This window comes from Gymnodraco acuticeps, unplaced genomic scaffold (genome assembly GCF_902827175.1).
Source record: "Gymnodraco acuticeps unplaced genomic scaffold, fGymAcu1.1, whole genome shotgun sequence".
Classification (NCBI taxonomy): domain Eukaryota; kingdom Metazoa; phylum Chordata; class Actinopteri; order Perciformes; family Bathydraconidae; genus Gymnodraco; species Gymnodraco acuticeps.
Genome location: NW_022991628.1, coordinates 1197779 through 1220211, shown reverse-complemented (window position 1 = coordinate 1220211; position 22433 = coordinate 1197779). Strand labels below are relative to the sequence as shown.

The 22433-nt window shown below is 40.4% G+C and overlaps 1 protein-coding gene across 1 annotated transcript in view; it reads left to right on the top strand.

Annotated features, from left to right (window-relative positions):
* sardh (sarcosine dehydrogenase) overlaps nt 1-22433 on the top strand; it is a 45545-nt gene that overhangs the window by 18102 nt on the left and 5010 nt on the right. The window contains exons 10-21 of the mRNA XM_034198124.1: nt 269-355; nt 5008-5098; nt 5493-5634; nt 10251-10334; nt 10578-10691; nt 11065-11203; nt 13236-13349; nt 14475-14622; nt 17999-18092; nt 20606-20768; nt 20859-21027; nt 21884-22019. Coding sequence (XP_034054015.1) covers nt 269-355; nt 5008-5098; nt 5493-5634; nt 10251-10334; nt 10578-10691; nt 11065-11203; nt 13236-13349; nt 14475-14622; nt 17999-18092; nt 20606-20768; nt 20859-21027; nt 21884-22019 — 1481 coding nt within the window. The remainder of the gene's footprint in view (nt 1-268; nt 356-5007; nt 5099-5492; nt 5635-10250; nt 10335-10577; nt 10692-11064; nt 11204-13235; nt 13350-14474; nt 14623-17998; nt 18093-20605; nt 20769-20858; nt 21028-21883; nt 22020-22433) is intronic.

The following is a 22433-nucleotide window of genomic DNA, read 5'->3' as shown; positions in this document are numbered from 1 at the left end:
TGATCTTCTATTAAAACTTTTATGTAAAATCAATAGATGACACATCTATGTAATGATGTGATGAAATAGGACAGTCTTTCTGCTGACATAAACAAATCCCAACTATTAAACTTATAGCACAGGAAAGACTTTAGGGACCTGGACAAAACTGTATCGCTGTCACTCATCTTTTACACATAGTAGAAAAATGTGTCATATGTGGTCAAATTTGTCAACTTTCATGAACCAACTTTCATACAAAGTTTTTCTTGCTTCCTTCTGTTTTCAGAGTCATTCACAGCTGACCATAAGCCTCTGATGGGAGAGGCCCCGGAGGTCAGAGGGTTCTTCTTGGGCTGTGGCTTCAACAGCGCTGGTAAGTGCTAAGGGGATGGAAAAATCAAACACAGAACAGGGGAAGATTGTTAAGTAGAGAAAAGAAAGCGAAGGGAGAAAAAGAGCGTACTTATATCTCCAATACACAGTTGTAAACAAACGATAGATACTATATGACTGACACTTTCAAATACGTAGTGTGTAAAGCTTTTCCTTAAGGGAACCATGAAATGATAGAGATAGAAAGGTCGAAGCAATCATCAGTACTTGGCAATATAAGCAGGGAGGAAAACAAGCAAGGAGAAGCGGCCGAAGAGTGTTTTCACCCATACTTTGACCCAGCCTTCACCAATCTCTGTGCACACTCTCAAGGCACAAATGAATAATGTAGAGAGCATACCTTTGACAGTACCTGGGGGAGGAATGCAAGTCTCTCAGATATCTGAATACCAGAGAGAGAGAGGGGGTGTAAAGGGTAAAGTAATCGCCATCAGTGCTAACAGTCGTTTGAGAAAAAGCTTAGTAGCTAAAGATCCCAGGGTCGAGAGGTGGAGCGCTAATGAGCGAGCATACAGTCGTTTTTACACTCACGCATAACAGAGAGACCATTGTTTTTTGCTTCAGAAGTGTCGTTTTCTTTCTACGTTTCATGCAAACTGCTGATGGATCCCTGCTGCTGTTGAAAAGCTCCTCGTTTGCTCTCTTATTCCCTTACCACTTATCTATGAGACACTCGTTCTGTCCATTAGCCTGATCGTAGGTCAGTTAGCAACTTGTTATCCATTGTCAGGTTAACCAGGGCGCACACACTGCGTTCCCTGAGCCGCTGGTTCCAATAACTCTATTCATTAGATTGCATAAGGTTTTTACATAGGATTGGAATAAGGTGATTTAAGCAATTAGTTTATTATGAGATCATTAATCATCAAGGACATTATGGTACATTTCTGTAACTGATTTGTTGTTTAAGTCCAGACAAAACAAGTGATTGACTTCAGATTGGGCTTTTGGGAATTGTATTCGGAATATCTTTGGTCAAAATGAATAAATAAATACCTTTTTCCTTTTTCACATGTGTTAATAATAGCCTTTATTTCAACATTTAGAAATAAGAATAGAAAGGGATAACAAACAATAAAAGTCCCAAGGTCAGAATCGAACATGGACATTCAACCCTCCTTGTAAATCTTTATTTTATTTCTACTTGACGCAAATACAAATGTCACATTCCTATCTGAATCCAGGTTGATCAAATATTGCATTCCCCTTGTCCTCTGGCTTTGATGTGCCAAGCTTTCACCAGGCTCATTGAAATGGGCCCAGCGTCCCCCAGCTATCACACCATCGGTAACGGTGACTTTATTCTAATAAGGAATTTCTTCCTGCCATGCACAGCAAAGGTATTCTAAATGCCTTTCACTTGCCTGACACACACATATCTGCATTCAGCATTCAAAAACACAACAAAACATCAGAGTCCGATCAAAGCAGGAGCTCAAAAACGTCCATTTACCCTTCTCACTTTAATGTCTTTCTTTTCCCTCTGCGCCCCTTTGTCCTCTCTCTATTACATCCATCACAGAATAACGTTTAAAGCCTCCAGTTGTTTCGGCTATCTTGGTGTTCATTTTAGTTTCCAAGCAATCAGTAACTCTACGTACTGCAAGTTATTTTTGTTACCTGACAACATTAAGTTAGTTAATTTATGTGTCACAACAACCATCCTGAACTTTTAGTTACTTATTTATTTTCATTATGATTCTTTAATTGCCTTGAATTGCTGAACCTCTTACATGTATTACCAAGTTGCTTATAGTCACCTTTATAGTCATTATGGCAAGCAGAGTTAATTTACAGGTCTGGTTGCTTCTTGATTTTACTTTACAGGTTACACAAATGAGATAGATTGTGTAAAAAGTTGTCTTTACAGATGCTGGTATTAAACGTTTGACATAACCTTACTAGCAATCTTTATGCTAACAAATCCTCCAAGGTGTTGGAATGTCTGACCGACAACTCATAAAAACGTAAAGATTGAAATCAAATGTATTACTCTATTGGGATGGTGAGCCACTATGGCAGAGAAGGATAAATACAATTTGGCATCTCTGCTTTGTCTTCAAAAGCATTGTTTTAATCACTAGCGGCATCACTTTAAATGTCAGAAGAGAGCAACTATCTAAAAAGAATCTGAGGGCAATACAGAAGAGCGGAGAAGGGGTGATATATAATGACATGGAAAGGAACAAATGTTTGCGCAGCATAAACGAACAATCATAGAGCGAGATAGCGATAGCGGGGAAGCAGACAGAGAGTACAAAGGCAGGAAGGAGGGATGATGAGATGAGTGGAAGCACCAGTGTAAGGGTTCACACGCAGATCCACGTTCACACATCACCCTACCGCCTTCCTCCTCCCTCCATCCCTCTTCCTCCCTCTCCACCATTCAAACATCCACCCCGGCTTGGCCCGGAGTGACAGTGTCCGCAGATGAGTGAAGCGATGAGAGATAAAGGGAGAGGGCCTGCTGTGAGAGATGGAGATGGAGATGGGGGTGAAGGAGGGATGCAAGGACACACTTGTGTGTGTGTGTGTGTGTGTGTGTGTGTGTGTGTGTGTGTGTGTGTGTGTGTGTGTGTGTGGTGTGTGTGTGTGTGTGTGTGTGTGTGTGTGTGTGTGTGTGTGTGTGTGTGTGTGTGTGTGTGTGTGTGTGTGTGTGTGTGTGTGTGTGTGTGTGTGTGACCTAGCATTACTATACTTGTGGGGACCTAAATCTGTTTACACAGTCACGTATGGGGACTCGCCTCCCTTATGGGGACAAATTGGAGGTCCCCATAAGGGGAATCATTAATTTTAGGGTGAAGACTTGGTTAGGATTAGGGTTAGGCATGTTATGGTTAAGGTTAGGATAAGTCTCCAGGAAATGCATGTACGTCAACGTAATGTCCCCTGAAGTGATGTGTGTGTGTGTGTGTGTGTGTGTGTGTGTGTGTGTGTGTGTGTGTGACCTAGCATTACTATACTTGTGGGGACCTAAATCTGTTTACACAGTCACGTATGGGGACTCGCCTCCCTTATGGGGACAAATTGGAGGTCCCCATAAGGGGAATCATTAATTTTAGGGTGAAGACTTGGTTAGGATTAGGGTTAGGCATGTTATGGTTAAGGTTAGGATAAGTCTCCAGGAAATGCATGTACGTCAACGTAATGTCCCCTGAAGTGATGTGTGTGTGTGTGTGTGTGTGTGTGTGTGTGTGTGTGTGACCTAGCATTACTATACTTGTGGGGACCTAAATCTGTTTACACATTCACGTATGGGGACTCGCCTCCCTTATGGGGACAAATTGGAGGTCCCCATGAGGGGAATCATTAATTTTAGGGTGAAGACTTGGTTAGGATTAGGGTTAGGCATGCTATGGTTAAGGTTAGGATAAGTCTCCAGGAAATGCATGTACGTCAATGTAATGTCCCCTGAAGTGGTGTGTGTGTGTGTGTGTGTGTGTGTGTGTGTGTGTGTGTGTGTGTGTGTGTGTGTGTGTGTGTGTGTGTGTGTGTGTGTGTGTGTGTGTGTGTGTGTGTGTGTGTGTGTGTGTGTGTGTGTGTGTGTGTGTGTGTGTGTGTGTGTGTGTGTGTGTGTGTGTGTGTGTGTGCGCCAGCCAACACACAATGTATGCAGATGACCAGCAACACAAGAAGGGGGTTGCTGGAAGAATGCGGCTCATTAACCCAGCTGTTTTCGGAACAGACGGATAAAATATTGAATTGTCAGATTGTGTTTGTGTATCGGGTTAAAAAAAAACAGCATACTTCAACTGATGAGGTCAGATTGCTCAGAGGCGAGGGTCAAATCACTGAACAAAGGTCAAAACTATCCTCCTGTATGTCGGATGACCTATAGAGGCTGTTACAGAGGAAAACATTTATTCTCTTTTCCAAACTAATGAGACATACTCACAGCCCTCCAGGCAGGCGGACAGTGAGAGGTCCTTTATGTTGTTCACATCTTGTTTTCTAACCAGTAATCTGTGACAATTGGATGCAATTTGGGTATAGATTTTGAAACCAACAATCATTTTCATTAGCAGTTATTTTTCTCTATTCGTCTGATATTTCATCGACTAAACAATTATTTCAATACAGATAAATGGATAGCTAGAAGAGTTGAGAAGTTCTAATGAGTCCGATTGTGTTTGTGAGCTTTAAGTCGTAATGTGGAAACAACATTGATGCTTCAAAGAAGATGTGTTGTATGTTATTCCTCAAAGCGTTCAAAAACTTGTTTATAGTAATATGATAACTCTTTATAAATCGCTTTTCATGCCTTGATGAGGCGTTCACATGAATTGACCCAGTAGAGGAACAACATTTCCAGTTATTTCAACAACACATTCAACCTAAGTTTCAGGGCCATTATTTTTTTCATTGAATCCTGCCGATAAAAGAAGCAGACAGACAAATGGAGACGAAAACACACCATCCTTGGTGAAGGTCATGAATATTATTATTGTTTATTAGTGCCCTAATCCAAAACCAAAGACATTCAATCAAATCCTCACTTTTAAATATTAGATAAAGCTAAATTGCCCTTTTTTTGCTTAATTGAATCGCTTAAGTTATGAAATGTTTTATATAAGGAACTGAAAATGACTTCTGTGTTGTCATTTCTTTCCCTTTTGTATTTGTTTCTGTCAGGCATGATGCTGGGAGGTGGTTGTGGACGAGAGCTGGCTCACTGGATCATACATGGCCGCCCTCAGAAGGATATGTACGGTTATGACATCAGGTACATCCAGTAGGCATTAGTATCATTTATAATGTGGGCTGCACCCTGTGTATTTTGTTAAGGGCACTCTCTTCGCCACTAAAGGATGGAGAGAGAGAGGGGGTGGCAGGTTAACCCTTTTGAAAATGTTGCTAATAATGTGAATGACACCTCCCCTTGTATCACCTGCGAGGTACATCAAATGCACACTAAGCCTGTATAAAAACAAACAGTGATCAAAGTAAGTTTCATACAGATGGCGCCACCCTACAAAGCAGAAACATGCTTTTAATAATCAGCTTAGCATTCTAGCAAAGGACAGCAGGAACCAGAATAAAAACGTTTTAATGAAATTGGAATGCGTGTCACTTCTAATGAGCGTTTATCTTTTGAATTCGCCTCCCTCCTGTCTCAGACGTTTCCATAACTCGCTGACAGACAACCCAAAGTGGATCAGAGAGAGGAGCCACGAGTCGTACGCTAAAAACTACTCTGTGGTGTTCCCGTTTGATGAGCCGCTGGCCAGCCGCAACATGAGGAAGGATCCTTTTCATCAGGTACATGAACGCCTCAGGGGTGTGTATTGAAGAGTTCAAGGAAACATCCGGTTGTGTGTGTTTCCTTGTGCGATTTAATCAAGCTGCTTTCAACTGTGGTTTGATGAGTCATTTAAGTTGAGTCACCTTGGGTTTGAAAGCAACATGTTATAAATCAGGGGTACTCAAACTTTTTTATTAAAGGTCCACTTGTGAATTTTATACTAGGTCACTGGTCCGGATCAATGCCAGTAAAGTCCCCAAAAATGCAAAAAAGGCATTAGAAGCATTAGAAAGTCAAGGTAAACTTGCGGTTAACTTGCAGTCTGCAATGCGTGTCACGCTCGCGCACACAAGTAAATATATATGCACGTTTATTCTCACAACACAAGAAAATATACATTAATTTACATCAGGATCAGAAAGTTTTTTTTAATTTTGTATAATTTTGTATTTTTGATATAATGGGACACAGGGTTCGGTCCGGATTGATTTGTAGTTCGGTCCGGAGTTAGAGAAGCCCTGTTATAAATGATGCAAAAAAGGGGTAATCTAACATTGTCTGCCAACAGACAATACTGAACACTCAATAACTCCACTTTGTCTGTCCCTGTTATATTTGTAGACTGTTGTTTTTGTATTTATTTATATTGTGACTACACACAGTATTCAGTTTGTGTCTTTATTGGAAGAGTATCATTAGTCACACATTTTTATTTTATCTCTTATTCTGGCTTATTTCCCCCGAGATGTTACAAAACCATATTCATAAATAATGTTCCTCCATCTGGTAAACATTAAGTATAACCATGGCTCTATTCTAACACTTTCAGTTAGGTAAGCAGGGCTTTGACTTTCTGCGTAAAAGTGTAGGCAGAGCTGTGAATCTTTCAGGATTTAGACCTTTTGGCTTGAACATAGCTGAGGGGGAATCTTTCTGGACCCATATTGACTAGGTTTCCTAACATAGATGAAACCTGCTTCACTCTCTAAGTCGCAGGAGCTTCTCTGCTGCCATATAACCTTCCTGGCATCTTCAATCTCTTCCTATATTTTTAGAGGTTGCATGACTCACCTCTTTTTCTCGTTTTCTTCTCAAGCCATTTATTCCTCTCTCTTTCCCCCATGCATCTACCCACGGCCTTCAATTTTATTTCTCTCTGGTATTCTCTTTTTGACGTCCTCCAAAATCAGTTTTCTCTCCTATTCATCCTTCTATTCAGACTTAATGTCTGCTTCTCCCTCTCTCTCCTCTGGGATCGCCACTGTCTTTGTTCACGCTCCAATTTGTTTTTATGTGCGAGAAAAGAAGCGGTTACGGCATTTCTCTCCCTCTTCTGACCTCTTTAACCGCAGCATCTGATTGGATAATTGAGACGGTAATGAGGCAAAATCAATATAGTAACAATGCCACTGAACCCCAGGTTCTGCAGGCTTCAACAGTGCAGAGAACACATTGAATTGAGTTCATTTCAGCTGCAAATAGGATTGTAGAACAAACTGAATATACACTTTCATGTCTCTATCCTTTAATATTTTGCCAAGCTCGTCTTGAAGCACTGTTGATGTAAGTGTTAAAAAGATATCATCTGTCAAACTGTGACCCCTTCTCGCTCATTACTCTCTGTATGTTTATATGTCTCTCTCCTCCTGTCTTCTCTGCTCAAATCTGGAGGCAAAAAGCTGATTAATAACTCATTCACACCAACAGTGTTTCAGGGCCGGTTCGGAGCTGGAGCTTGAAAAGCACCGGGTTTTCCTGTTCACACCGCAGCGGAACAGCCTCTTAGCTCCGGAATCCGGTTCGTTTCGAGCACCAAAAAATTGTCCGGCTAGAGCAAAAGCACCGCATACTTCATGCTTACATCGAGGCGGGGGCAGGGGTGGGATCAACTCCTGAACAACAACAACAAGGCTGCGTTTTATCCAGTTTGGCTGTGTGAAAAGAGCCGGAGCCAAACCGAAGAACCGGTTCTGAACCTGAAAAGCTCTAGCACGGCGCTTGAACCGGAGTTGCGTTGGTGTGAATGAGGTATCAAACTCTGGCAGACAGCAGTTAGCAGTGTAACTTACCCCCTGCAGCTACACTTATTAATGCCATCCTTGCCAACATGAGTAGTATAAATGAGACACTTAGCTTCGGTTACCGGTTCTCGGATGTCTTTCTGCTTCCTTTCTCTCCTTAGCCAGACACAAACTCCTAATGGGCCTCGCCACCATATTTTATGCATTAATGACCCACATACCCTTGCTCTCCTATTCCAGACTTCATTTACCTTTTAACTGTTGCGATTTTCACCCCCGCTTACGCATGAGGGCATTCTTTCAGAGAGGATTACTGTCAAACAAATTGCATTAGTGATGCTGTCAATGTGTTTTGTAGATCATTGCTTTCTTTACAGCTTGTTTTATTAAGCTTCTCCGACACCTTTCATGCATAATCAACCAGATTTCCCAGAAGGTTCTTTAAGATGTTGTACAGAATGAGCACTAACATTACGTGATGTTGATTTTTATTTAAATGTTTTTCAGTAAGTAGATTGTGGATTCATAACAAGTGTTTGAATGTACTTCTGTTTTAGATTCATAACTGTCTGCTTTATTTTTTGAACTGATTTTAAAAACACATGTTGTACTTCAAAATGATGGACTTAATTTGCATGATTGACAGCTCACAAGAACTTGAGTTAAAACCATAGGTTAAAACAGATGTGCTGCTTTTTATTAGAAAGCCTTACTTGCAGCATAATCCAAGTATTGCTGTCAAGGTCATTTTGTATCCCCTGTCTTTTCCAAAAGAGAGTATCACCTGTCCTGAGAGAATCACACCATTGACGTATGACGCGCGTGCAGGCAGCAATAGAAATACGTAAAAGATGTACCGTGGCCAGAGTTTGCTTCTGTGTTCCACTGCAGTGCAAACTTAATCATTACAAATATTTGTAGGCCACATTTAATTGGTGATTTCCATTTCCAATAGCATTTGAAGATACTTTTTAACATAACAATTGGTTAACACTTCAAATGCTCAACAGGTTGTCAGCATGCAGTGTTATTTACAGGCATATCTTCCATCCTGTTGTACAACACTGTATCAGTATGACTCAATTTATCACTATTACAGATCCCTCTAGCCATAACAAGTGCCGGATCAGGTATTATCATGTTATGTTCAGTATAATTATGACATCAGATCTTATGCTAGCCGGCTACAGTACAGAGCACTGAAAGGACACAAATAGTCGCTCTCAGGTAGACGGACTGTTGCTTGAAAGAGAGCACGCTCCCTGTGAGAGTGGGTTGGTCCAACCCTAGGCTGCCAGCCCATTAGACCCCTGCTAATCACTCGTCGAGGGCCATCACCTAGCAACTAGCCTTCCTGCTGTCGGAGTGCCTCAGATAAATGCAAGGGTGGCTGAGTAACTCAGAAAAAAAACACAAGAAGTCTAATTATTATTTTTTAAATGAGCTTTTTGTTAAAGATACTCGCTCTTGCTCCTCATCACGGCGTCATGTATTATAGCTAAGAGCTACTTAAGGAGTTTGATCTGCCAAGGGAGCTGTGCAAATAATGAGACTGTCTGCTTTTAGGAGGCAATTCGAGATTATTTCAGAGCACAAACAGGCCAGCTCTGACACTGCTGCTTCCACGTTTTCTCCACCTCGGTAGCACAGAGGGTAATTATAGCTCGGTGTGGGAAGTTTTGGCAAAAGACAGCTAGCTGCCTGCTAGGAGGAGAGCATAGCGGTACATACCTGTGGGCGACTGTCAATTTTAACAAGGACGATGGGGAGCGCGGAAATATCTTGTTTTAACACTGGTCAAGAAATCAAGGATTAACAAGTGTACTATATTTGTTGTGTTGTACTCAGTTAAAAGCTGCACTTCCTCATCATCATTGATTGTATATATTTGTATCTTAAAGGTCCCCTATTGTACTGTTTTTCATCAATATATTATAGGTCTCAGATATATACAAAACATGTCTCTGAAGTGTTTGGCTCCAAATACCAAACAGATCATTGCAGCATCCCATAATCCCCTCTGTTTCAGCCCTGTTTCAAAAGTGCTGATTCTGTGTCTGTTACTTTAGATGAAAATAAGGAGCCCCTCCCCACGCCCCTCTGCGTGATATTTGGTTAAAAAGAACACAATGGTGCTCTAGGAGGAGATTCAGGTGATCAGGTGGGCGGGGGTACCTTGGTTGGTTATTGGCTAAAAAATCGTTCTGACATCATAAAGTGGCCAAAATCGGATCAGCTCGTTTTCAGACAGGTTTTTATATAAATGGATCAGGAGAAAAAGAGAGCTAATATTTGTTCCTGAAACTTTCAGAATCTCTTTACACAGAGGGGACAACATGTTTATGTATAAAAGACATGAAAAAGTGGATTTTGCATAATAGGTGACCTGTAACATGGGATAAAATCAGTATGCGTAATGTGAAGGGTTGTAGTGATTGAACTTTGAGTGCCTTTCAGCCCTATGGAGCGTTTTAGTGTCCTTCAGCTAAATGTTTTGGATCAATGTTACTCGTCGGTTATGTACTGATTCCCGATTTGTTAACGGTTGTATATATCTCAGCTGCATGTACTGATTTGAAGTCTTTGTATGTGTGTGTTGTTGTTTGTCCTAGGTGCTGACGGAGCAGGGCTGTGTGTTCCAGGAGAGGCACGGCTGGGAGAGACCTGGCTGGTTCAACAAAGATGGGGCCGCTCCTGTGAGACACTTTCACTGCACTCATTTATTGTACACAAGCATGTGCACGCTAATGATTTATTCACATCTGTGTATTGACATAGGCAGTTGGAGAAACATAAACAATTAAGATGCAAATTCTCCCACAAGGCTTGCCAAAAACGGACAACAAGGAAACAGAATCTGGCTCACTGCTTTGTCCTCTGCTCACATGGAAGCACGGATGATTAATTAGCCTGTAACTGCTTGTTTGTCTGTTTCGAAGGTTAAAGACTACGATTACTATGGGGCTTATGACGTTAAGAAGAATGAAAACTACAAATACAACGAGTTGCTGGGCAAAGAGTATACCTTTGACTTCCCTCCTCATCATGAAGTGGTAAGATATCAAGCGTAAATGTGTAAAGATGTGTGTGATTCATAGAGTAATGTTTTTTGATTACATGCCGCTTCCTTTTTTGATAAACGTGAATGGGTCAAAAAAGAAACTCATGGTCGCCAGATGAGTGTGAAGGCTCCCGTGAGAAAAGGGCACATGTGTCCTCATGGGAAACAATCATGACAGTGACGAGAGAACAGTCAGAAAGGTTATTGGTGCATCAAGTACAAACAAACACATCAGCACCACTCTGTTTTTCATTTAAAATTACAGTTGTATGACATTTTCCTTCAAGGATCTAGCTTTAAAAATCTTTAAAAAGTCACGGACTGTTGATTAAATGTGTGTTGGGATTTTTCTTTTATGATTGCAGATTAAGAGTGAGTGCCTCACGTGCAGAAATGGCGTGGTGGTGTTCGACATGTCCTACTTTGGAAAGTTCTATCTGACTGGACCAGATGCCAAGAAGGCAGCTGATTGGCTGTTCACGGCTGATGTCAACAAGAAGTCGGGTCAGTGTGCTGCAACGAGAACACACACACACACACACACACACACACACACACACACACACACACACACACACACACACACACACACACACACACACACACACACACACACACACACACACACACACACACACACACACACACACACACACACACACACACACACAGACAGATGGGCGAAAGATTGACAGAATAAAAAGGGCAAATTCATGGAAGGAAGGACTTAAACAGATGCCAACTTCTTAGGAAAACAGTAATCTTTGACAAAATCTCAAATACAACAAATATTAAATGCTAGTTTTTGGTCTTTGTAGCTGTTCCTGTTTTCTGCAATGACAGCTTTGTACGAATGGTACAAATAGTTATGCGGATATTCTATTATTTCTCCACTTTTTCCTCCAATTTCTCACTTCAACCACTATCTGTTTTTATGCCTGAATAGGATACCTCTCCTATGTGTTGACAGGGATGTCAGAAACTCAAGTTCTGAAAGAATGCCAGGACAGATATATCTTTTAGTTTTAAAGTCTCTTTGTCTGCGATTGGAAAATGTCTCTCAAAGGTTCCACCACTAAAAGGAGACCTGCACATGCCACCCTACTTGTCATGGGGAGCACTTAACTTGTAAAAGCAGTTGTGTAATATCAAAACGGGAAACAATTGTTCCAACAGTATTGTCCCCTGTCATGCAACAGTGTAGCGACATGGTTTAAATGGAATCATTTCAGTCTTCTTCTTTTTGAGCAAAAACTATTTCAAATGTAAATAAATACATTTGATGACTGAATTATGTCGTAATCTTATCTTTGTAATAATAGCAATTATTAAAGGGACCAAGAAAAACATAGGTATAAGAGGTGATTCCAGTTTTTAGCAAATTGATCAATAACATCATCTAGGTGCACACAATACAATCGGCTTCAATTTATGGATGTGAAGTTTTTGCCATTTTTCAATTTTAATATATATTAAACTCAGCACTGTACAGTTTTGAAAATACAGTAATAACTAATTTAATAGCATAACATATAAAAGGTAGACATACAGTTATTGAATACAGCATTATTCACTCTCAAAGATAATAACCGCATATTCCCAATTTAGAGTATCTCATCCATGGAAACGTTTTTCATAAGCCACCGCTTTTCCATCTTAAATTACATTAAGAAAAAAGTGCATTCAATTGTTCGAATAACCATTTCAGCTTGCACTGCTGCCGTTTATTTTCTGTAAACTGTTTTCATATTTTCTTTTGTGCTCACATCTAATACCACTTTATTATCTTCCACTCATTATGCCATCTAGATCTCACCCCACCTACGAAGGTGGTTTTTGAAATGCTTTCTCAACATCTTAAATGACACATCATTTGACCTTGCTTTCCCACTTACAGCAATCACAGTGGTCACACTTGCTCCGAGAATATTTAATGTCTCAGCGGGCCGACTTATGCTACGCTAACACATTCAGACAGCCTTTCCTTTAGTAGCAGTGACAGTTTACTTGTAACATCAATCATTTATTTCAATGAGAGATGACAGAGGGACAGACACACATTATCACATCACTGAAGATCTTGTTGGCCGTGGATAACGGGAATGTTATTATTTGTCTTCTGTAAATAAATACAGACTTCTACCATAAGTGAAATATTTCAGTCATGTTCTCTTTATGAAAATGTTAATTAAGCTATGTAATCATGTTTCCTTGGTTACTATTTTACAAAAAGAAAAGGTTTAAGTGTTGTGTATTTCTAGAGGCAGACAATGATTGCCCCTTTAAAGCAAGTTGTGAAAGAAGTAAAAGAACACTTGAGTTTATTAAAAAACATTATATTCCTACTCAAAGGTGGGGGTGGGGAAATGCAGACAAAAGGTCAGAAGCTGGTTAACTCACAAAGAATGGGTTACTGAAGATTGACCTAAAGTTCGGGTTTATTTTTTGTTCTGAGATTACGTTCTGTGAGACTGCACACTTTAAATTGGTCCACAATTTCTGCCAGAGGAATTCATTGTTTATTTGTGTGTTTTAGGCTCCACTGTGTATACCTGCATGCTGAATAAGGGAGGAGGGACGGAGGCCGACCTGACGGTGAGCAGACTGGAGCCTGGTGCTGCCAACATGCCCCTGGCCCCACAGTCCAATGGTGAGCCACAGTGTGTTTTGTCTGTGATACTGCTATATCTGTTGCTCTCTCTATTGTTACAGTTTTCTCTTTATCATCACATCAGTGTTGTTTATTTTAATTTGAACAATTTATTTATCTGTTGCTGGATGTATCTGTCATTGCATTGTATCTAATTTTGGATTTATGGTTCTTTAGCTCTGTTTAACGTATTGTTGTGTCTTTATCCATCATTTTGCTCCTTCCTGTATCTCTTTTGTTGCGTTTAATGCCATCTTATTTGTCATTGTACTTAAATTCCCTCTCCATTTAATAATGTGTTTTCTTATTTTTAAATCCCCTAAAATCTATGAACCTGTCTAAACTGAATAATACATGTGCAGAGAATTTCACATTTCTGTGCTGAAAAAGGGCGATGCCTGTGCACTCCTAAAATCTGTGTTTCAAACACAGCTAGATTTGGTATGTCATAACATTGAAAGGCAATTGTTGTTGTGTAGCTGTTGACACAACACCGGCAAAGAAACGGGAAACCTTCAGCGCAGAGCAGTACAGAGTTTACATCAATCAAAGTGTTGACAGCAAACGTGGTAGTGTGGCCGGTTTTTCCATGTAAACCAGACCCTGAAGTGAACTACCAAAACATCCCACTAGAGATGATTGGATATGTTTCAAACCAATAACTCAGTCAGCTACTGCAAGCAACAAGCTAACAAGCTAACAAGCTAATTTACAACACAAGCAGGAAAAAAATGGTTATTACTTTCCACTCTGATGCTGTTGCTTGTCGCAGATGTCGCAAAACGGAATCTTCTCCAGACATGTATGACTGAATCTCTCTGGAGTTTCCTCTTATGGAGAAACAGACACCAAAACTTCCGGGAGCCGGTTGCAGAGCTCTGTGCTGCCATTTTGATGCTATCATCCTACAGTACTGACAAGTAGTGTTTGGGAGGGAGAGGCGAAATAAAGAGTAAACAAATAGATGTTTCTTTTTTTCTGTTTCCTTTTTTGGAAGCTATGTTCAACAAAATGTGTAACAGCAGAATATGCCATAGTATAGTATTTTTGTTGTTGTGTGTTTTTTCTGTCAGCTGTCTTTACTCCACTTAACCAATTTTAATTTCTTTCCTGTCTTTGCTCCAGGTGATGTATACTACCTGGCCATTGGAGGAGGCGTGGCAGAACACAACTGGAACCACATCAGAACCGTTCTTCAGGATGAAGGCTTCAACTGCCAGCTAACGGACCACTCTGAGGACATGGGGATGATCAGCATCCAGGGACCCAAGAGGTGAGGAAACAAAAGAGTGATGGTAGGCGGCTACGAATGAATGGAGACATTTTTATGATTCATGGATCCAGGTGAAGAAAAGGACAAAAGAAGAGGGTTGGAGAAGAGAGTAAAAAAAAAGAATAGAAGCGTTATGATTCACATCCTAGACACAAGCAATTGTGAAACAGAAAGGAAGAGCTGTACGATCGATAAGAGGAAAGCGGGTTAAGTGCCCATTCTCGAGGCCATAGGCGTAAGAGGTGAGAGGCAGTGTGCAGGGACGGAGGGTGATTGAAAACAGGAGACAGAAACATGGGGGTTAAAGAGTACTTCTGCCGTTTAATGGAGCCCTTGGCTGTTTCCTGATGCTGTAAACCGTTCAAAGCTAATTTAAATCTATTTCTCATCTGGGTGAGTGGTAATGATACAAATCAATGGCGCTCTATGTGTCAACAACAGTTTGCATCTTGGGTTAGAGGTTCATGGGCCTGACTCGTCAATATTTCACCTGAATCATGCAAACGCGAAAAGTTAAAGGCATGAGCAACTACATGGCAATGTTTGTCTATTAGTAAGTCACCTACTGTAGCAAAGGGAAGGTAATACTAGCTTTGATTTTTCAAATAATTTGTATTAATTCATTTTTTCAATTGCGGCATCATTTCATCTGCTGTAAAGAAATCATGTTTTCATTTTCTGTTGTTTACTCTAGGAAGAATTGAAAGAAATTCATACTGTCTGCTTTTATAGGAAAACAACTGGAACCAATTCTTTATAATTTATTTTTGTTTTTAAATCAGAAAAAACATCGTTCAGTTTATTTTTTCTAAAAGGCTATTAATTTCCATATTATGACAATATTTGTCACTGCTAATTCTTTCAGTTTTAGCTTAGGTTTATGTTTGTTTGTTTGTTTGTTTGTAGCCTTTATTTAACCAGGTAAAATCCCATTTGAGATCAACGATCTCTTTTTCAAGGGAGACCTGCAGCACATTATGATTATAACCCTGAGTGGAATATCTTATCAACCATCCATGATTTTATGAATTATAATGATTAGTAGTGATTGCTTAACTTCCCCTTCATTTGTCTAATACTCTGTGTTTCTCTGGGTTATGGTTTAAAATGGCTCAGCTTTAGGTATTTTGTATTAACTTTACTTTTTCCTAATGACCAAAGAATGAATCCAGGAATATTATAGGATAACCATTATAGTAGACACTGGTGATGTTATCTTAGGCCTCTAATCCGTACACTCTACTGTTCTCTACATGATATTAGTAATGAAAGGTAATCCTATAGAATCATATCTCTTATCCCACATCCCTGCCATAAGGACTCCCCTGTGTTAACACTACAGTGGTGACCTTCAAAGTATAAATGTCAACAACTCTGTTTACTGCATTTATACTACACCTATGACATTTTACAGCCTGCAGATTTGACAGATGGAGGACAACCAGGAACTGTGATGTCTTTTCTCCATTTCAGTTTTTTTAAATGAAACATAACCGAACATGAGACTCACAGTTTCCCTTTTACCCTCATCCATCAGAACCATCATCTATTGATTTATTTGTCAGGATGAGAAATCTTGTTCTGTACGTGGGAAAACAGTACCTCACATTTGGACATGGGCTGTAGTCCAAGTTTGTCACTCTCTTCTTGCAGTTTTCCTTTTGTTGTACTCCGATAGCAAGCAGGGCCACCTTTTACCTCTCCCCGATCTCTGTCTCTGAACTCCTCGTCTATCTTTTCCTCCCCTCTCACCTCCTCTGCCCCCCCCCCCCCTCCATGCACCCTGCGTCTTTGTTCTTCCCTCTCCCCAGCAGCAGGGTTAGGCCACACTGTTTTCTGTGTGGGCTATGTCGATTTATTCTTCTCCTTGAGGCTTTTCTCTCATCTTCTGTTCTCCTCTGTTTCTTCACTGTCAGACTCATGTCTCTGTAGATCTTATCCAGCTCTTTTTTTAAATCTCTCCTTTCAATCGCTTATTCTCTGTGTCCTCTTTCCCTTTGTCAGATTTTTCTGTTGCTCTTGCTCTTATTGCTTACGTCAAACCAGAAATCAGTGCGTCACTAGCAGCAGAAAGTCAATATATACTGTGTGTGTGTGTGTGTGTGTGTGTGTGTGTGTGTGTGTATGTGTGTGTGTGTGTGTATATATGAATTCCCACATGCTCATAAAAGGTTGATTATGTAGCTCATTGAGTTTTTCTGAACATCCAAAGTGCATTTAGCTTGTGAGTGTTTGTATTAAAATCACATGTGTGCGTATCGGTAATATAAACAAGATTAGCGTTGAACAGTAACATAATGAATCCCAGCTACCATGTTATTGTTTCTGCCACAAATGAGGAATTGCTAAAATCGACCCTCCAATGTTTGGGGTTTGTTTTCTAAGATAGCCAATTGATCTCTTTAAAGTTTGAGGAGATGGAAAATTGCAGCGTTAAAAAAAAATTAATCTCTCCCCCAGAGAATTCCAATTCTCCGGAAGAAGGAGTATCTGGATTTGCAGCTTTTTGCTCGCACAGCTTGCAACAGGGTGCTCATCTGTTGCCTTGTAATTATGAACCATATTGATAATATATTAAATCATGTGAGAGAAGACATATGTGTGTCTGTATGTATTCATAATCTGATTCACAGCTGAGAGCCACAGTTAAGTGGCAAGTCAGAGAAACAAATTGGTTGTTTGCTAGACTCCGGCTAAACACACCCACACACACACACACACACACACACACACACACACACACACACACACACACACACACGGTCACTGATTACATATAGCTAATTGGCCTTGCTCTTGGTCTTGGGACTTCAGTGAGTTACTCAAGGGAAGACAGAAACTGGAGGACAGCCCGAAGAGAATATTAGCCTGTGCATTATACAGTACTGGCTCACTCATGCATAGATGCAAGAAATGTTTTATTCACATACGAACATCCCCGTTTCTACATCCAACTATGAACACATCAATTGCTGTAGGAAAAAAAAGTAGGACGCCCCCACACAGATACACAAGCATGTACATCACACGCAAACATAACCTGGACTCTCTCCCCAAATATCTTCAGCCTTGGCTTCATGCCACACTGTTTCAAAAATATTGCCTGTATACCTGCCCACTCACAAACACACACGCAGCATAGGAAGCTAAACTTAGTGTTTCTTTCTGTTGACTCATCTTTATGTAATATTAATTATTGGTGTGTTTGTGGGAGAGGGGAAAATGGTTCTATAGCAAATATAATAAGTGTTCGTTTTGTTTTGCTTTCTTGAACATCTGATATTCGAGTAAGCAAATCTAGTATCTTTCTCCACAGCAGTTGTGCAGGTGTAAATATTTTGACTGAGCATCTCTGTTTCTGTGTTTCTGTGTGCAGTCGAGAGGTGCTGCAGGAGGTGTTGGACGCCGACCTGAGCAACGAAGCATTCCCCTTCTCCACCCACAAAGTTGTCAGCGCAGCAGGGCATCAGGTGAACACACACACATTAAGTGAGCAGAAATCTGAGACTATGTGCATGCATTTGTGTGATAGATGTCTGTCCTGACCTTTCTTTTCTAACTCAACTCCAAACTCATAGAGTAACTGCGCAGCTGTTTACAAGCAATTGGAAAACCATATATTTATACATTATTCTGTTTTCCAAACAGTTGGGGGAACGGTCAAATGTGCCAAATTAATACTGGCAACAACCTCCTGTTAAATTACGCTCTATATGTACGGAGGGGCGAGTAAAGCATTTGCTTCTGGCTGCGAATCAAATTCTAATGGAGAAGTCTTAACTACAACCAAAGGCAATATGTGGTTGACCCCACTTCTTACTCAGAATCACAAGAATCAGAAACAGGTATATTAACACATACGAGTAATTTGACTTGGTGTTGTGGTGCAGACGTAAAAACAAAACAAAAATGTAAAACATAGATAGAAAACTATTTGAAGAAAATATATATTCCTGCACAGTTACTGCATTCAGCATGGATATCCCTTCTACAAAAATGAACGAAGGCATACAACAAATATTTGTTTGTGTACTGTTTGGCCGTAAACTGAGAATTTCTTTGCCAGCCACCATGCTGGAAACAGTCGAGCCAAAAGCAAACAGTTTGGCTCCAGCATGCGGTGGTCACTCACTAACATGCATACACCATCACGTGCTGTAAGGTACTGAAGCCTCGGCCGCTCAGTTTGACCTCCACATTGTTCCTGGCCTTGGATCAAACGGAGCATGTAGTACCGGCCCATGCAGCGACGCATATGTCCACACACACTCGATCTGTCTTAGTTGCTTTTGAATAAATTATACAACGCTCCCATGATTGCAGTCAGCATCTTCTCACAGCTCTGCAGAAGTGTTAGTGTGCGCTGCTTGTGCTGTGTTCCAGCTGGTTGCTGGCTTCGTCCGGGTGACATTTTAATGGCTGCACTGCTGCGAGAGTAGAGCGCTCTTTCTCTCTCTCTCTCTCTCTCTCTCCCTCTGCCCCGTGCCCCCCTCATATCTCATTAGACTCTCTCTCCTCCCAGTTGATGCAGTGTGCTGGCATGCGTGTTCGGTGATTAATTCATGTTTGTATGCAATATTTTACTTGTGTCTGTGCTCTGTGTCTATATTTGATGTTTGCCTGGTAGATAGTATGTGCATAGGGATTGCGTGAGTTTATCGCCTGTGTATCTGGCGGAGAGTTTTTTGTGTTGCGTCGGCCTACATGTACTGTCCTCCCCAGAGTTTCATGGCGTACATACTGTATGGGGCCCAGGGTGATCCCTGACTGGCCAGATGGCCTGGCTGTCACAGCACCCACTGGGGAAACTGTTGGAGAGTTTTCTCTCTTTTTCTCACTCCCTCCCACATTTTCTCGCTCGCTTCCTTTCCTTTTTTTTCTTAAGCATTCCTACTTGTTTTAAATAAATAATGTTGCATCCTAATCATTCTGGTATCCTTCAACCTAGGTGTTATTCTCATAGTGTTTGTATTGTGATGATATATGCCTGACACAGAAGTCATCTTAAACTCTTGTCTTTAAGTTTAAAAGATTAAGCACTCCCATGGAAATCCACACAGCTGTTGTTGCAAACTGCATAACATAGTGGATGATTTTCTATTCACTAAAGTGAAGTTTCAGCCTGCCTTTGATTCAACGTTAGTGAATCCTATAGATGTAGGAGAAACACAAGGAAGTCGTTTGTGTTTCAGAAGTGCAAAAAAAGACAAAAGACAAGATACTCACTCCTAATTGATTGCTTCCATAAGTTCATTGCAGTATCTTCAGCTATTTCCAGACTTTTTCTAGTTTACTTGTAGTTTTAAACACACCATTTTGCATTGTTATATATTACATTTAGTAATTTTGGGGGAAAGCTTTGCCATATTTAACACTGTTTGTGCTGCATTCATCAAAACTCTACAATGGAAGTGTTGAAATGTTTCCATGGCAAATATTCACAATGGAGTAGTTTTTGATGATAACATTCATCCTTTTTCTTTTTTGATCTGTAGCATTTACTTTTCTTCCTTCTCAGTTTTATTGTTCATTATCTGGTACATGTTTTCCCGCCTCTCAGGCCTTGCCAACTTCCCTGCTCTTTCTGTTTTGATTCTGTTTTCCCTGTCACCTCCATCCCCCTTACTCACTGCAGTCATTTCCACCTTTTATCCCCATAAAGGTATTTTTTAGGATTCAACCTAATTGGACATTCAATTCTAAAGGGAGATTACACTTTCAATGTGCGTGAACCTTATCTTATCCTTGCATCTTTTTCTATCCTATTCCATGTATTCTATCCTGATTTATTGACTTTCTCTCTCCAGTTGTTGCACATGGTGGCTGCTGTTTATATTAAGATTCATTACCGGTAGATCTGCTCATTTAAAAGTATTAAAACGTGTGTGTGTGTGTGTGTGTGTGTGTGTCTGAACACAAGCAAAGGCATGACAGCCTCTACCAGCCTCTCTCCATCTCTCTAAGCCTCCTCTCTCTGGTCCAGGTGCGGGCGATGCGTCTGTCGTTTGTCGGAGAGCTCGGCTGGGAGCTGCACATACCCAAAGACTCTTGCCTTCCGGTCTACCATGCTGTCATGGCTGCTGGGGCAAAGCACGGCATCATCAACTCAGGCTACAGGGCCATAGACTCACTCAGCATAGAGAAAGGTAACTATTTAAATAAATCACTAACCCCTAAAATAACAGTCCCTTGGTGCCTCTCATCCCTAATGTCTACCTTTCCCCCCTAATAATCAGGCTACAGGCATTGGCACGCAGACCTTCGCCCTGATGACACACCTCTCGAGTCAGGGTTAGGCTTCACCTGCAAAATGAAGAGCTCCATCCCATTCCAGGGCCGTGATAGGCTGGAGAAACAGAAGGAGGAGGGGCTGAGGAGGCGCATCGTCTGCTTCACCATTGATGAGTAAGTAAAGACTGAGATTATATGCTACTAGGAATGAAATTATCTTTACAACAATCGCACATTTGAGCACTGACGTAAAAAGAAAAAGTTAAAATAAAGCTTCCTGCAGCCACTTAGACTTCCTCCATAAATAGATTTCTTAGCATAAGCCTAAAATAATTTAAAGAATTGTCTTACTTTACTTACTAATACTAATACATTTACCAAATGTGCAGTGAGTTAATGTAATGAAGAAGACCATGTGTACGGATATTGTGTGTCAGGATGGAGATGCAGTTTAATTTAATATTTATTGATTTTCCCTTCTGTGGTTTCTGTTTTTAGACATTTAACACTCTGCAAATTATTTTATTAAACATGACTATCCGTTTCCATTAGATCTTTGTCCGAAAAACACATTAACCATTCAAAATGTTCCACTTGGTTCAGACGCCAAATCACGGTTCAGTTGATATTCATTTTTAATGAGGTTTACACTCTCGATTGAGTTATGGGAAGACAAATCTTACAAACGCATGATGGTCAAACAAAAACAAATGTTTTTCCTCTGATCTTGAGGAGATTTTCTGAGATGAAAACATTGCTTTCTTTACGAGAAAGACATTTGATCAAAGTGGGCATATTGGTCCTGACAGATATAATTAGTGTGAATATGCGTATTATAATAGTATTTGTGTATTTGTATAAGAGGGATTTTGTGTATGTGTGTGCATGAGCGAGTCAGTGTTGGAATCAGATCAAATTAATTGTGTTTAAAGAAACATTCCAACATGACAATAAATTAGCTGAGTGTGCAAGATGAATGTGTGTTGTGTGTTTGACTGTTAAACACTCTCCTCCTCTGTCTCTCCCTCAGGAAAGTTTCCATGTTTGGTTTGGAAGCAGTTCACCGTAACGGCACTCCTGTTGGTCACCTACGTCGTTCAGACTATGGCTTCTTTATCGACAAAACTATCGGATATGGATATATCCGCAACCCTGATGGAGGAGTGGTAAAGACCTTAAACTCACAACACATGAACATATACATACACATTGTACACACTGTTTACCTATCATTACTTCCTTTTTTGTGTTTTATGCCGTTGTGCTCTTTTTTTAAGATTGAGGACTGATTCTTTTATCAATAATAGCCTCAGACTGAATCATAAGTGTTATCGGCCAGCATACAGGTTTTTTTTGGGTGTTTCTCTCTCGTGAATAATACAGATGCATACAAAATAACAGATGGAACATCAAACAGAAGGATTGAAGCAGCAAGAGAGAAACACAAAGTTATTGGTGGAAGTGGTGTGCTCTAAGGCAAAGAGCCTATTTTAGTTAATTAAACAGAACAATCCTTTGTTTTTTTAGCTTTATATAGATCCGTATCTACGATTCTGTGCTCATGGACACACAACGTTAGA